The sequence below is a fragment of the Molothrus aeneus genome, unplaced genomic scaffold, assembly GCF_037042795.1.
Source record: "Molothrus aeneus isolate 106 unplaced genomic scaffold, BPBGC_Maene_1.0 scaffold_128, whole genome shotgun sequence".
Taxonomy (NCBI): Eukaryota; Metazoa; Chordata; class Aves; order Passeriformes; family Icteridae; genus Molothrus; species Molothrus aeneus.
Window position 1 is genome coordinate 190,052 of NW_027098791.1, and position 16,439 is coordinate 206,490.

Here is a 16,439-nt window from a genome sequence, read left to right on the forward strand (position 1 = left end):
GGTCCTGTTAGGGTCCTATTTGGTTGGGATCCAGTTTGGGGTCCCATTTAGGGATCCCATCTAGGGGTCCCTTTAGGATCCCATTTGGGGTCCCTCTGGGGTCTCTCTGGGATCCCTTTGTGTTCCCATTTGGGGTCTCTTTTGGGGTCTCTTTGGGGTCCCACCTGGGGTCCTGTTTGGCAATCCCCTTTTGGGGTCCCTTCTGGGCTCCCTTTGGGGTCCTGTTAGGGTCCCATTTAGGGATCCTGTCTAGGGGTCCCTTTTGGGGTCTATTTGGGATCTCATTTGGGGTCCCTTTTGGGATCCCATTTGGGGTCTCTTTGGGGTCCGTTTTGGGGTCCCCGTGGGGTACCTGTCGTGCACGTTGCCGCGGTCGTCGCCCATGGTGACGGTGACGCTGCGCACGCGGCTCAGCTCAAAGTCGGGGTCGTGCTGGTGGAAGTGGGGGGTGACCCAGCCCACCCAGGCACTGCCCGGCTCCTGCCCCGCAAACAGCCGCACCGAGTAATAGTACTGGGGACAAGGGACAGAGTCAGGAGACACAGGGACAGGGACACAGGGACAGGGACACGGGGACAGGGACACGGGGACAGGGACAGGTGACCCAGCCCACCCAGGCACTGCCCGGCTCCTGCCCCGCAAACAGCCGCACCGAGTAATAGTACTGGGGACAAGGGACAGAGTCAGGAGACACAGGGACAGGGACACAGGGACAGGGACACGGGGACAGGGACACGGGGACAGGGACAGGTGACCCAGCCCACCCAGGCACTGCCCGGCTCCTGCCCCGCAAACAGCCGCACCGAGTAATAGTACTGGGGACAAGGGACAGAGTCAGGAGACACAGGGACAGGGACACAGGGACAGGGACACGGGGACAGGGACACGGGGACAGGGACAGGTGACCCAGCCCACCCAGGCACTGCCCGGCTCCTGCCCCGCAAACAGCCGCACCGAGTAATAGTACTGGGGACAAGGGACAGCGTCAGGGACACGGGGACAGGGACAGGGACAGCCACGGGGACAGGGACACGGGGACAGTGACAGGGACATGGGGACAGGGGCACAGGGACAGGGGACAGGGGGACAGGGTGTTTTGGGGGGATCTCATGGGTCCCATACTGTGGTGGTGTTCATGATGACCTCAGGGCTTGGGGATTTTGGGGTTTTGGGGGGATTTTGGAGTTTTTGGGGGTCCATACCGTGGTGGTGTTCATGATGACCTCAGGGCTTGGGGATTTTGGGGTTTTGGGGGGATTTTGGAGTTTTTGGGGGTCCATACCGTGGTGGTGTTCATGATGACCTCAGGGCTTGGGGATTTTGGGGTTTTGGGGGGATTTTGGAGTTTTTGGGGGTCCATACCGTGGTGGTGTTCATGATGACCTCAGGGCTTGGGGATTTTGGGGTTTTGGGGGGATTTTGGAGTTTTTGGGGGTCCATACCGTGGTGGTGTTCATGATGACCTCAGGGCTTGGGGATTTTGGGGTTTTGGGGGGATTTTGGAGTTTCTGGGGGTCCATACCGTGGTGGTGTTCATGATGACCTCGGGGTCGTCGCGCTCGTCGGGCACCACGTCCTCCTCCAGCCTGGGCACGGGAGGGGGCGCGGGGGGGGGCGCAAACGGCGTCTTCCGGCCCTTGAACAGGAACCTGGGGGGCACCGGGGGGGTCACCCCGCTCTGGGGACCCCCAGGGACCCCCCAACACCCAGGGAATGCCCCCAGCAACACCCCTTAAGGGCCAGACTGGGGACGCTCAGGGACACCCCCAGGGATGGGTGTCACCCCCTTTTGGGGACCCTCAAGGTTATTGGGGAGCCCCCAGGGATGGGTGTCACCCTCTTTTGGGGACCCTCAGGGACTGGGGAGCCCCCAGGGATGGGTGTCACCCCCTTTTGCTGCCCCCCAGCACCACCCACCCCTTTTTCGTGCCCCTCAGGGTTATTGGGGACCCCCCAGCTCTGGCTGCCACCTCCTTTTGGGGACCCTCAGGAATATTGGGGACCCCCTAGGGATGGCTGTCACCCCCTTTTGCTGCTCCCCAGGAATATTGGGGGGACCCCTTTTGCTGCCTCCCAGCCAATATTGGGGTACCCCCTTTCGCTGCCCCCCACCCCCTTTCACCGCCCCCAAGCCAATATTGGGGTGCCCCCTTTCGCCACCCCCCAGCCAATATTGGGGACCCCCCTTTCGCTGCCCCCCAGCCAATATTGGGGACCCCCCTTTTGCTACCCCCCAGCCAATATTGGGGACCCCCCTTTCGCCGCCCCCCAGCCAATATTGGGGACCCCCCTTTCGCTGCCTCCCCAGCCAATATTGGGGTACTCCCTTTTGCTGCCCCCCACCCCCTTTTGCTGCCCCCTACCCCCTTTCGCCGCCCCCCAGCCAATATTGGGGACCCCCCTTTTGCTACCCCCCAGCCAATATTGGGGACCCCCCTTTCGCTGCCCCCCGCCCCACGCACCCCCTCCTGGTCTTGCTCTTCTCGGTGGTCGCGTCCTTCTCGTTCTCTCCCCGCGGCGGCTCCCGGGAGGCGGCGGCGGCAGCACCGGGGGCCGCCCCCGCCGGTCCCTTCTCGGTCCCCTCGTCGCCCTCGGCGCTGCGGGGCCCGGCCGAGCGCCGCAGCCGCTCGAACTCGGACAGGGGCTCGGCGGCCGCATCCTCGGGGGGCTCCGGAGGGGGCGCCTGGGGCAGGGGCGTGGCGCCGGGCGTGCAGCGGAACGTGGCGTGGAACTGCACCGGGAGGCTGAGCCGCAGGAACAGCAGCTCCGGCGGGGCCGCGGGCGTCCCGGAGCTGCGGTGCGACAGCCGCAGGCACGGCGGGGAATCCACGGTGCCGTCCAGGCGGGTCACCTGCCGGGGGGGGGACAGCGGGGCTGGCACCGGGGTGGCACCGGGGGGACACCGGGGGGACAGGGAGGGGACCGGGGCTGGCACCGGGGGTGGCACCGGGGGGACAGGGAGGGGGACAGGGAGGGGGAAACCCGGGGATGGTGGGACACGGTGGTGGGGGATGTTTCACCCTGTTTGGGGGCACTTCCCCTCGTTTTGGGGACACTTCATCTCATTTTGGGGATGCTTCACCTCGTTTTGGGGGCACTTCCCCTCGTTTTGGGGCACTTCCCCCCATTTTGGGGACACTTCATCTCATTTGAGGACACTTCACCTCATTTTGGGGACACTCAGGGACAGGGAACCCCCAGAGATGGGGGTGTCACCCCGTTTTGGGGACCCTTGGAGAATTTTAGGGACTCTTGACACCCCAAACCCCGCTCACCTCGAGCTGGGGGTGCTCGGGGGGCACTGGGATGAACTGGGGCAGGCTGTGGCTGAACCAGAGGGCGATTGGCCGTTTCATGTTGATGGCGAAGGGCTCGTAGCCCTCCTGGAGGCCGCAGATGCCGAAGTAGCGCAGGGTGCCAACGTCCTGGCCCAGGTTCAGGTGGCCCTCCTGGCCCAGCCCCAGGCTGCACACGGGGACAAAGCCTGGGGGGCACGGGGGGGGCAGCACTGAGACCCCCAGAGCCCCCAGACCCACCCCAGAGCCCCTAGATCCATCCTAGAGCCCCTAGATCCATCCTAGAGCCCCCAGACCCATTCCTGGAGCACCCAGACCCATCCCTGGATCCCCCAGACCCATTCCTGGTGCCCCAGACCCATTCCTGGTGCTCCAGACCCATCCATGGATCCCTCAGACCCATTCCAGAGCCCCCAGACCCATCCCTGGTACCCCCAGACCCATTCCAGAGCCTCCAGACCCATCCTTGGATCCCTCAGACCCATCCCTGAACCCCCAGATCCATTCCTGGTGCCCCCAGACCCATCCCTGAACCTCCAGACCCATTTCTGCTGCCTCCAGACCCATTCCTGGAACCCCCAGACCCATCCCTGAACCCCCAGACCCATTTCTGTTGCCCCCAGACCCATTTCTGAACCCCCCCAGAACCACCCCCAGATCCGTCCCCCTCCTCCCCCAGCCCCAGGTGACACCGGGGAGGTGTCACCAAGCCCAGTCCGGACCCCCCCCTCACCGTCGGCCACCTCGAAGTCCCTGAAGGCCACCTCAGAGCCAGCGTCCCCCATCAGCACCTCCCCATTGAGGGTGAAGCTCATGTGGCACTCGCCCAGGTCGATGAGGCAGCCCACGACGTCCCCAGCCTGCCAGGGGCGCCCAAAGGACTCCCCGCCCACGTGCCACCGCTGGCCCTGGGGACACCGGGGACACCAGGGGGTCACAGGGGACACCAGGGGACACAGGGGACACCAGGGGACACCGGGGACACCAGGGGGTCACAGGGGACACCAGGGGACACCAGGGGACACCAGGGGTCACAGGGGACACAGGGGACACCGGGGACACCAGGGGGTCACAGGGGACACCAGGGGACACCAGGGGACACCAGGGGTCACAGGGGACACCAGGGGACACAGGGGACACCAAGGGCGTCACAGAAGGTGACAGTGGGACCCAGGGGGACTCTGGGGGTCCCTGAGTGTCCCCAAGCGGCCCATGCTGGTTCTGCGTGTCCCCATGTGTCCCAAACAGGCTCTGTGTGTCCCTGTGTGTCCCTGTGTGTCCTTGTGCATCCCTGAATGTCCCCACATGTGCCAAACAGGCTCTGTGTGTCCCTGTGTGTCCTTGAGTGTCCCTACATGTCCCCAGTGTCCCCCACCTGTCCCCGTGTGTCCCAAGTAGGTTCTGTGTGTCCCTGAGTGTCTCTGTGTGTCCCCCATGTCCCCGGCAGGCTCTGCATGTCCCCCGTGTGTCCCCGCGTGTCCCCGTGTGTCCCCCGTGTCCCTGCCTGTCCCTGTGTGTCCCAAGTAGGTTCTGTGTGTCCCAAACAGGCTCTGTGTGTCCCCACGTGTCCCCAGCAGGCTCTGCATATCCCCCATGTCCCCCATGTCCCTGCCTGTCCCCGCCTGTCCCCGTGTGTCCCCTCGGCGTGTCCCCACGCTCACCCGGTGCCCGTTGAAGACGAAGGCCATGTCATCGGCGCCCAGCTCGGTGTCGGGTCTCAGCCCGGGCCGGGCCCAGCCCACGCGCATCTCCCCGGCCGTCACCGCCTGGAACTCGAAATACCAGCGGCCGCTGCGCACGGCCGAGCCCCGCTCTGCGCGGAACAGCCGCGGCCGGGGGGCGCGGGGACCCCTGGGAACCGCATCCTGCGAGGCTGGGGGGGACACGGGGGTCAGCACCCCGGAAACGGCACCCAAACAGCACCCAGAGAGCCCAAAAACGGCACCCAGAGAGCCCCAGCAATGGCACCCATAGAGCCCCAAAAACAGCACCCAGAGAGCCCCAGAAACAGCACCCAGAGAGCCCCAAAAACAGCACCCAGAGAGCCCCAGAAATGGCACCCAGAGAGCCCCAGAAATGGGATACAGAACCCCAAAAACAGCGCCCAGAGAGCCCAAAAACAGCACCCAGAGAGCCCAAAAACGGCACCCAGAGAGCCCCAGAAACAGCACCCAGAGAGCCCCAGAAACGGCACCCAGAGAGCCCCAGAAATGGGATACAGAACCCCAAAAACAGCACCCAGAGAGCCCCAGAAACAGCACCCAGAGAGCCCCAGAAACGGCACACAGAGAGCCTCGGAAACGGCACCCAGAGAGCCCCAGAAACGGCACACAGAGAGCCTCAGAAACGGCACCCAGAGAGCCCCAAAAACAGCCCCCAGAGAGCCCCAGAAACGGCACACAGAGAGCCCCAGAAATGGGATACAGAACCCCAAAAACAGCACCCAGAGAGCCCCAAAACCAGCACCCAGAGAGCCCCAAAAACAGCCCCCAGAGAGCCCCAGAAACGGCACCCAAACGGTCCCACCAGCTGCCAAATGTCCCCAGATGTCCCCAAATGTCCCCGAGCCCCCCACTCACGCGTCTCCTGGTCGGGGGGCTCGATGTTGTAGCCGTAGCCCAGCAGGGTCCGCACGGCCTGGCACAGGCTCTCGCGGTTGGTGGCCTTTGTCCCCTCGTCCAGCAGGTTGTAGGGGACCAGCCGAGGGTTCCGCTTGTTCTTGATGTCCTGGGGACATGGGGACACAGCCATGGGGACACAGAGACACCAAGCTCAGGGGAGTAGAGACACCCCCAGAGGTGTGGGGACATGGGGACACCAGGCTTGGAGCTATGAGGACATGGGGACACCAAGCTCAGGGGGGTGGGGACATGGGGACACCAGGCTCAGGGGCATGGGGACACCCCCAGAGGTGTGGGGATGTGGGGACACCAGGCCTGGGGCCATGGGGACAGCGAGCTCAGGGGAATGGAGACACCCCCAGAGGCATGGGGACACCCCACAGGTGTGGGGACATGAGGACACAGCCATGGGGACATGGGGACACCAGCTCAGGGCCACGAGGACATGGGGACAGCCCCAGAGGTGTCCCCATGGGGACACAGCCATGGGGACACAGGGCGGCGACACCACGGGGACACAGGGCGGATTTTGGAGCGTCCACGGGAGGGTTTGGGGACGCCAGGGGCGGGTGGGGGTCCCTCGGTGCTGTCCCCAGAAGGTCCCCAGAAGGTCCCCACCTGGGTGGTGCTGTAGGTCCAGCCCTGCTGGACCCTGTCCCGAGCCCAGACGTTGTGGCCGTTCTCGGCCAGGCGATCGACCAGGGTCAGCTGGGCCGGCGTCAGCCGCACGTGGGACAGGTCCAGCGGGGCTGGCTTGTACCCGTTGGACATGGTGTACCTGGGCAGGGGGCACACGCCTGTGGGACCACCCCCAGGCCACCCCGGGACCCCCACGGGGCACCTCAGGACCCCCAGAACTGCCCTCACCCATGGGGACCCCAAACATCCTCCATGGTCTCCAAACTGGGACATCCCAACCCAACCTTGACCTGTTGGTCATGGTGTACCTGGGCAGGGGGGACACACCTGTGGGACCACCCCCAGGGCCCCCAGAACTGCCCCCACCTGTGGGGACCCCAAACCTCCTCAGTGGTCTCCAAACTGGGACATCCCAATGCAACTGGGACATCCCCAACCCTACTGGGACATCCCAACGCAACTGGGACATCCCCAACCCTACTGGGACATCCCAACCCAACTGGGACATCCCAACCCAACTGGGACATCCCAACCCAACGGGGACATCCCCAACCCAACTGGGACATCCCAACCCAACTGGGACATCCCCAACCCAACTGGGACATCCCCAACCCTACTGGGACATCCCAACCCAACTGGGACATCCCCAACCCAACTGGGACATCCCCAACCCAACTGGGACATCCCAACCCAACTGGGACGTCCCAACTCAACTGGGACATCCCAACCCAACTGGGACATCCCAACGCAACTGGGACATCCCCAACCCTACTGGGACATCCCCAACCCTACTGGGACATCCCAACCCAACTGGGACATCCCCAACCCAACTGGGACATCCCCAACCCTACTGGGACATCCCCAACCCAACTGGGACATCCCAACCCTACTGGGACATCCCCAACGCAACGGGGACATCCCCAACCCAACTGGGACATCCCAACCCAACGGGGACATCCCAACTCAACTGGGACATCCCAACCCTACTGGGACATCCCAACCCAACTGGGACATCCCAACCCAACTGGGACATCCCCAACCCAACTGGGACATCCCAACCCAACTGGGACGTCCCAACTCAACTGGGACATCCCAACCCAACGGGGACATCCCAACTCAATCTTTACCTGTTGGACACGGTGGGAATGAGGCAGACACACCTGAGGGACCCCCCCCAACTCCTGTAAGGACCCCCCCAGAAGCTCCTCCAGGACCCCAAAACTGAGACTCCCAGACTGGGACACCCCCAAACTGGGACGCCCCCAAACTGGGACACCCCAAACTGGGACTTTCTTTGAAGGATCCCAAACTGGGACCTCAAACTGGGATCCAGTACAGAGACCCCTCCAAACTGGGACCCCCAGCCCCCCCAAACTGGGCCCCCCAGCCCCTCCCAGCCCCCCCAAACCCACGTTTTGGGCAGTTTGATCTTCTTCAGGTTCTCCTCGGCCTTCTCGTCCGCCATCCCCACGTGGCAGCCCAGGGCCAGCAGCGTCCTGGGGACACCCCAAAAATCAGCACCCCCAAATCTCTGACCCCCTCTTCAAAGCCCCCCTACCCACAAATCCAGCACCCCCAACTCCAGGGGGCTCAGGATGAGGGGGGACCCCAAAAACCCCCAGCCTGTTTTGGGGACACGGCCCAAAATGGGGGACCCCAAAACCCACCCAAGTTCCCCCAAGTCTGAGGTGAGGGGTGACCCCAAAACCCCCCCAAATCTCCCCAGTCAGAGGTGAGGGGGGACCCCAAAACGATCTGGACCCCAACATGCTCCAAAGCCCCCCCAGTCTGAGGTGACGGGTGACCCCAAAACCCCCCCAAGTCCCCCCCAAAGAGGGGGGGACCCCCAAATTCCCGGTGCCCCCCCTTACTTGAGGGTCTCCCCCGACATCTGGAGGTTGTAGCCACGCTCGGGCTCGGGGAGGCTGTGGAAGCTCAGCAAACAGGGGTGCAGGCGCTGCACATCATCCCGGACCTGGGGCACCCCAAACACACCTGCTGGCCACTGGGACCCCCCAAAATCCAGCCAGGGACCCCCCAAAAACGGAGAATCCCAAAGGCGCCTCACAGGATCACTTAGAAAAGGATCCAAACCTTGGGGAACCCCAAAAAAGGGATCCCGAAAAGGGGTAACTCCAATTTAGGGAACCCCAAAAAGGGAGCTCAATTAGGGGAGCCCTTCAAGCAACCTCAAATAGGGGATTTTGGGGTTTCCCAAGGGACTTTGGGGTTCCCTGGGGGGATTTTTGGGTTCCCTGAGAGATTTTGGGGTTTCCGGGGGATTTTGGAGTTCCAAGGGGATTTTGGGGTGCCCAGGAGGGATTTTGGGGTGCCCCACCCACAGGTCCATAGGTCCAGCCCTGCTCGATGCGGGTCAGGGCCCAGAGCTCAGGGGGGGTTTGGGGTTTCTATGGGGTTTTGTGGGGTTTGGGGTTTCCAGGGGATTTGGGGGTGCCCGGGGGGATTCTGGGGTTTCCAGGGGGGATTTTGGGGTGCCCCACTCACAGGCCCGTAGGTCCAGCCCTGCTCGATGCGGGTCAGGGCCCAGAGCTCAGGGGGGGTTTGGGGTTTCTATGGGGTTTTTGTGGGGTTTTGTGGGGTTTGAGGTTTCCGGGGTGCCCAGGGGGGATTCTGGGGTGCCCAGGGGGATTCTGGGGTTTCCAGGGGGGATTTTGGGGTGCCCCACTCACAGGCCCGTAGGTCCAGCCCTGCTCGATGCGGGTCAGGGCCCAGAGCTCGTGGATGTTCTCCGCCAGCTTCTCCCGGATGCGCTCCAGGTGCGGGGGCAGCACGATCTGGGGCGGGGGCAAAAATGGGGGCGTTGGACCCCAAAACTCCCCTAAAATCCCCCAAAATCCTTTCCCAGTTTCTTCAAGCACCTCCAAATTCCCCTTCAAGCCCCACAAAATCCCCAAAACCCCCCCTAAACTCCCCTAAACCCTGTCCCAATCCCACCTCCATCCCCCAAAACCCCTTCCATCCCCCCTAAATCCTATCCCAATCCCCCCAAACCCCCCCTCCACAGCCCCAAATCCCCCCAAATCCCACCTCCATAAACCCTGTCCCAATCCCACCTCCACACCCCCAAATCCCATCTCCATCCCCCCAAACCCTTCCATCGCCCCTAAATCCTATCCCAATACCCCCAAACTCCCCCTCCACACCCCCAAATCCCCCCTCCACACTCCCAAATCCCCCCAAATCCCTCCAAATCCCCTCTCCACACTCCCAAATCCCCCCAAATCCCCACTCCACACCCCCAAATACCCTCAAATCTCATCTCCATCCCCCCAAATCCCACCTCCATCCCCCCAAATCTCACCTCCCTCCCCCCAAATCCCCCCTCCACACCCCCAAATCCCCCCAAATCCCCCTCCATCTCACCGAAACCCCATCGCAATCCCCCCAAACGCCCCCAAACCCGCTCTCCGCCCCCCCTCACCTGGCAGGTGTCCACGGGGCAGGGGGTGAAGGCCGTGTGGGGCAGGGCCCGGCTGGGCCCCAGGAGGCTGCGGGCGCCGGGCGGGGCCGAGCCGCGGTAGGCGGTGAGAGGCTCCAGGCGCAGCCGCTCCCGGGGCAGCAGCGCCTCGGCACAGGGCGCGTAGCCGGGAGGGGGCACGAAACGGAACTCGCCGTGCCGGCCCCCCAGCAGGAACCGGAGCCTGGGGGGGAAAGGGGGGACAGAGTGAGAGCCGGGCCCATAGGAACCCCATAGACCCCATAGAAACCCCATAGAGACCCCACAGACCCCATAGAAACCCCACAGACCCCATAGAAACCCCATAGAAACCCCACAGACCCCATAGAAACCCCACAGACCCTACAGAACCCCCCCAGCAGGAACCGGAGCCTGGGGGGGAACGGGGGGACAGAGTGAGAGCCGGGCCCATAGGAACCCCTTAGAAACCCCACAGACCCCATAGAAACCCCATAGAAACCCCACAGAAACCCCACAGAACCCCCCCAGCAGGAACCGGAGCCTGGGGGGGAATGGGGGGACAGAGTGAGAGATGGGCCCATAGAAACCCCATAGACCCCATAGAAACCCCATAGAAACCCCATAGAAACCCCGGAGACTCCACAGAAACCCCACAGACCCCACAGAACCACTTTAGGGGTCCCAGTCCCTTCTTTAGGGATCCCAGTCCCTTCTTTAGGGATCCCAGTCCTCTTTAGGGATCCCTGCCCCACTTCAGGAATCCCAGACTCTCCTTTAGGGGTCCCAGTCCCTTCTTTAGGGATCCCAGTGCCTTCTTTAGGGATCCCAGTCCTCTTTAGAGATCCCTGCCCCACTTCAGGAATCCCAGACTCCCCTTTAGGGGTCCCAGCCCAACTTTAGGGATCTCTGCCCCACTTCAGGAATCCCAGACTCTCCTTTAGGGGTCCCAGCCCGTTTTAGGGCTCCCACCCCCCAGTTTGGGGGTGTCCCCCCCTCACCGGACCCCCGCCGAGAAGCTGGCCACGGGGCTGAACAGGGTGTCCAGGTTGAAGCCCTCGAGGACGCCCTGGACCGGGGCCCCGTTGAGGCGGAAGGAGGCGCTGGGGACCCCCAGGTCCAGGCAGCAGCTGACCACGTCCCCTTCGGCCAGAGCCCGGCGTTGGGGTGACCCCACGGCCTTGGGGACACCCCCTGGGGGGACAGGGGGGTCACAGGGGGGTCACAGGGGGGTCACAGGGGGTCCCAGAGTGGTCCCAGAGGGGTCCCAGGGTGGACCCAGGGTGGTCCCAGAGGGGTCTCAGAGTGGTCCCAGAGGGGTCCCAGGGCATTCCCAGGGTGGTCTCGGGGTGGTCCAAACAGACCCAGGGGGTTCCCAGGGGGTCCCAGAGGGGTCCCAGGGTGTTCCCAGGGTGGTCCCAGGGTGGTGCCCGGGTGATCCCAGGGGGGTTCCCATAGTCCCAGGTGGGTCCCAGGGTGGATCCAGGGCGTTCCCAGGGTGGTCCCAGGGTGTTCCCAGGGTGGTCCCAGGGTGTTCCCAGGGTGGTCCCAGGGGGGCTCCCATAGTCCCAAGTGGGTCCCAGGGTGGTCCCAGGGTGGTCCCGGAGTGTTCACAGGGTAGTCCCAGGGGTGTTCCCATAGTCCCAGGTGGGTGCCAGGCTGGATCCAGGGCGGTCCCAGGGTGGTCCCAGGGTGGTCCCAGGGTGATCCCAGGGGGGTCCCAGGGGGGTTCCCATAGTCCCAGGTGGGTGCCAGGCTGGATCCAGGGCGGTCCCAGTGCCCCCTCCTCCCTCACCTGTCCACAGGTGGAGGCCGTCGAAGGCGAAGGAGTTGAGGTCGTCTCCGGCGCCGTTGCCCCCCCAGCCCGCGCCCCCGCCCGGGGCGGGCCGGAAGCCCCCGGCCGCCCCCCAGCCCACGCGCAGGTGGGTGGGCACGGCCGTCACGAAGGGCTGGGCCCGCTCCACGGCCACCTCGAAGTACCAGCAGCGGAACTGCGTGGAGCCCGGCGCCGTGCCCACGAACAGGTTGGGGCGCACGCTGCGGGGAAAGGGGGGCGCCGCGCTGGCAAGGCCGCGTGCCACGCCGGGAGATCCCAATTCCACCCCAAGAACCCCCGAATTCCACACCGAGAGCCCCAAACCGCACCCCAAGAACACAAATCTCACCTCGAGAGCACCAAATCCCACCCCAAAGCCACGCAGGGACCCTCGGGATGAGCCCAGAGGCCTCCAGGAGCAGCTCAGGAGCTTCCAAAAGCACCTCAAGCACCTCCAGGCTCCCCCAAACTCCCCCAAACCCCCATAAATCCCCATAACTCCCCTCCCCAGGACCCCACTACCACCCAAAGGCCCCCCAGGACCTCCTCAGACATCCCCAAGTTCTTCTAGAAACATCTCAACAACTTCCAGGTGCACCTCAACCACCTCCAGAGCACCCAAAACCTCCCAAACCCCCTAAAACCCCCATAACCCCCCTCCCCAGGACCCCCCCATCATCCGAAGCCCCCCCAGGACCCCTCAAAAGTCCCCAAGTTCTTCTAGAAACATCTTAAGAACTTCCAGGAGTCCCCAGGTTGTTCCAGAAACATCTCAAGAACTTCCAGGTGCACCTCAACCACCTCCAGGCTCCCCGAAAACCCCCGAAAACCCCCCAAGACCTCCCAAAAACCCCCCAACGCCCCCCTAACCCCCCATAACTTCCCTCCCCAGGACCCCCAGGACCCCCAGGACCCCCAGGACCCCCGTCCCACCTGGTGACGTAGTTGACCATGCCGGTCTGCAGCAGCAGGTCGCGGCGGGGCAGGAGGTTCTCGGTGATCAGGTTCTGGTTGGAGCGCACGGCCACGGCATTGCAGACACACAGCGAGCACAGCACGTCCAGCACCTGCACGGGGAGGGGACACCTGAGCGCACCTGGGGACAGCTGGGGACAGCTGGGGACACACCTGAGCACACCTGGGCACACCTGGGCACAGCTGGGGACACACCTGAGCACACCTGGGGACAGCTGGGGACAGCTGGGGACACACCTGAGCGCACCTGGGGACAGCTGGGGACAGCTGGGGACAGCTGGGGACACACCTGAGCGCACCTAGGGACAGCTGGGGACAGCTGGGGACACACCTGAGCGCATCTGAGCGCACCTAGGGACAGCTGGGGACACACCTGAGCACACCTGGGGACAGCTGGGCACAGCTGGGGACACACCTGAGCGCACCTGGGGACAGCTGGGCACAGCTGGGGACACACCTGAGCGCACCTGGGCACACCTGGGCACAGCTGGGGACACACCTGAGCGCACCTGGGCACACCTGGGGACACACCTGAGCGCACCTGGGGACAGCTGGGGACACACCTGTGCACACACGTGGGCGCACACCTGGGCACACACCTGAGGGCACACCTGAGCGCACCTGGGCACACCCCTGAGGGCACACACCTGGGCACACACCTGAGCACACCTGAGCACACCCCTGAGGGCACACTCCTGAGGGCACACCCCTGGGCACACACCTGAGCACACCTGGGCACACACCTGGGCACACCCCTGAGGGCACACACCTGGGCACACCTGGGCACACACCTGGGCACACCTGAGAACACACCTGAGCACACCTGGGCACACACCTGGGCACACCCCTGAGGGCACACACCTGAGCACACCCCTGAGCACACCTGGGCACACCCCTGAGCACACCTGGGCACACCCCTGGGCACACCTGGGCACACCCCTGAGCACACCTGGGCACACCCCTGGGCACACCTGGGCACACCCCTGAGGGCACACACCTGAGGGCACACACCTGGGAACACACCTGGGCACACCTGGGCACACCCCTGGACACACCTGAGAACACACCTGAGCACACCTGGGCACACACCTGGGCACACCCCTGGGCACACCTGGGCACACACCTGGGCACACCCCTGAGGGCACACGCACCTTGTGGTTGCGGCCGTGCTTGTCGAGCAGGCTGATGATGGATTTGATGTGGTTCTCCTGGATGATGTTCAGCACCTCGGGGCTCTCGATCAGCACGCAGTACAGCACCTCCAGGATACCTGGGCACCACGGACAGGGGGTCACAGCCATGGGAGGGACCCCAGACCCACGGGAGGGACCCCAGACCCACAGAGGGGTCAGACCCACAGGGGGAGGCACCCCAGACCCATGGGAGGGACCCCAGACCCACCAGAGAGACCCCAGTACAGCACCTCCAGGATACCTGGGCACCACGGACAGGGGGTCACAGCCATGGGAGGGACCCCAGACCCACGGGAGGGACCCCAGACCCACAGAGGGGTCAGACCCACAGGGGGAGGCACCCCAGACCCATGGGAGAGACCCCAGTACAGCACCTCCAGGATACCTGGGCACCACGGACAGGGGGTCACAGCCATGGGAGGGACCCCAGACCCACGGGAGGGACCCCAGACCCACAGAGGGGTCAGACCCACAGGGGGAGGCACCCCAGACCCATGGGAGGGACCCCAGACCCATGGGAGAGACCCCAGTACAGCACCTCCAGGATACCTGGGCACCACGGACAGGGGGTCACAGCCATGGGAGGGACCCCAGACCCACGGGAGGGACCCCAGACCCACAGAGGGGTCAGACCCACAGGGGGAGGCACCCCAGACCCATGGGAGGGACCCCAGACCCATGGGAGAGACCCCAGTACAGCACCTCCAGGATACCTGGGCACCACGGACAGGGGGTCACAGCCATGGGAGGGACCCCAGACCCACGGGAGGGACCCCAGACCCACAGAGGGGTCAGACCCACAGGGGGAGGCACCCCAGACCCATGGGAGGGACCCCAGACCCACCAGAGAGACCCCAGTACAGCACCTCCAGGATACCTGGGCACCACGGACAGGGGGTCACAGCCATGGGAGGGACCCCAGACCCACGGGAGGGACCCCAGACCCACAGAGGGGTCAGACCCACAGGGGGAGGCACCCCAGACCCATGGGAGGGACCCCAATACAGAACCTCCAGGATACCTGGGCAGGGGGCACCACAGACAGGGGGGTCACAGCCATGGGGGGACCCCAGACACATGAGAGAATCTTCAGACCTACATGAGGGACCCCAGACCCACGGGAGGGACCCCAGACCCACAGGACAGACCCCAGACCAACAGGGAACCTTCAGGGTCTTCAGTGCCCTGAAGATGCCCCACAGAAGCAGGACCAGCACCATGGGAACCCCAGCAGCCCCACAGCGAGGGGTCAGACCCATAAGAGAGACCCCAGACCCATGGGAGGGACGCCAGACTCATGGAGAGACCCCAGCCCCCCACAATCCTCCCCCAGCCCCACAGGAGGGTTCTCAGCCCCACAGAAGCCCCCCAGGGCTGCCCCACTGACCCGAGGAGGCCTCCAGCCTGTCCAGTTTGCTGACCAGCCAGTCCAGGTTGGTGGAGAAGAGCGCGCAGTTGGCTCGGTTCCCCCGGATCAGCGAGGCTGGGGGGCACCGAGGGGTCAGGTCTGCCCCACGGGACCCACATCTGCCCCATGGCATTGACATCTGCCCCATGGTACCCACATCTGCCCCATGGCATTGACATCTGCCCCATGGCACCCACATCTGCCCCATGGCACCCGCATCTGCCCCATGGCATTGACATCTGCGCCATGGTACCCACATCTGCCCCATGGCACCCGCATCTGCCCCATGGAACCTGCATCTGCCCCATGGCATTGACATCTGCCCCATGGTACTGACATCTGCCCCATGGCACCCACATCTGCCCCATGGCACCCACATCTGCCCCATGGCATTGACATCTGCCCCATAGCATTGACATCTTCCCCACAGCACCCACATCTGCCCCACAGCATTGACATCTGCCCCATGGCACTGACATCTGCCCCATAGCATTGACATCTTCCCCACAGCACCCACACAGCACCCACATCTGCCCCACAGCATTGACATCTGCCCCATGGAACCCACATCTGCCACAGCATTGACATCTGCCCCCCAGCCTCCCATACCTGCCCCATAACCCCCCATATCTACCCCATAACCCCCATATCTACCCCATAACCCCCATATCTGCCCCATAACCCCCCATACCTGCCCCATAACCCCCCATATCTACCCCATAACCCCCATATCTACCCCATAACCCCCATATCTGCCCCATAACCCCCCATACCTGCCCCATAACCCCCATATCTACCCCATAACCCCCATATCTGCCCCATAACCCCCCGTATGTGCCCCCAGCCCCACCCAGCAGCTCGTAGAGCAGGTTCACGATCTCCTTCCAGGCCGCCGCCGCCTCCTCGCCCGCGGCCTCCCCGAACTGCGCCGCGGTGCTGTAGGCGCTCAGGCGGTCGATGCAGCTCAGCACCAGCGTCAGCATCCCCTGCGGGCCGGGGAGGGGGCGTCAGAGCCCCCCATGGGACCCCCAAACTGGGACCCCCAAACTGGGACC

At 64.3% G+C, this 16,439-nt stretch overlaps 1 protein-coding gene across 1 annotated transcript in view; it reads right to left on the reverse strand.

The window, feature by feature from the left end:
• RYR1 (ryanodine receptor 1) overlaps positions 1 to 16,439 on the reverse strand; it is a 75,513-nt gene that overhangs the window by 47,611 nt on the left and 11,463 nt on the right. The window contains 18 exon segments of the mRNA XM_066569942.1: positions 353 to 513; positions 1,523 to 1,649; positions 2,463 to 2,851; positions 3,276 to 3,484; positions 4,030 to 4,204; positions 4,958 to 5,169; positions 5,876 to 6,023; positions 6,536 to 6,695; positions 7,969 to 8,052; positions 8,428 to 8,531; positions 9,247 to 9,351; positions 9,999 to 10,218; positions 10,994 to 11,186; positions 11,788 to 12,029; positions 12,742 to 12,875; positions 13,935 to 14,053; positions 15,364 to 15,459; positions 16,235 to 16,370. Coding sequence (XP_066426039.1) covers positions 353 to 513; positions 1,523 to 1,649; positions 2,463 to 2,851; positions 3,276 to 3,484; positions 4,030 to 4,204; positions 4,958 to 5,169; positions 5,876 to 6,023; positions 6,536 to 6,695; positions 7,969 to 8,052; positions 8,428 to 8,531; positions 9,247 to 9,351; positions 9,999 to 10,218; positions 10,994 to 11,186; positions 11,788 to 12,029; positions 12,742 to 12,875; positions 13,935 to 14,053; positions 15,364 to 15,459; positions 16,235 to 16,370 — 3,014 coding nt within the window.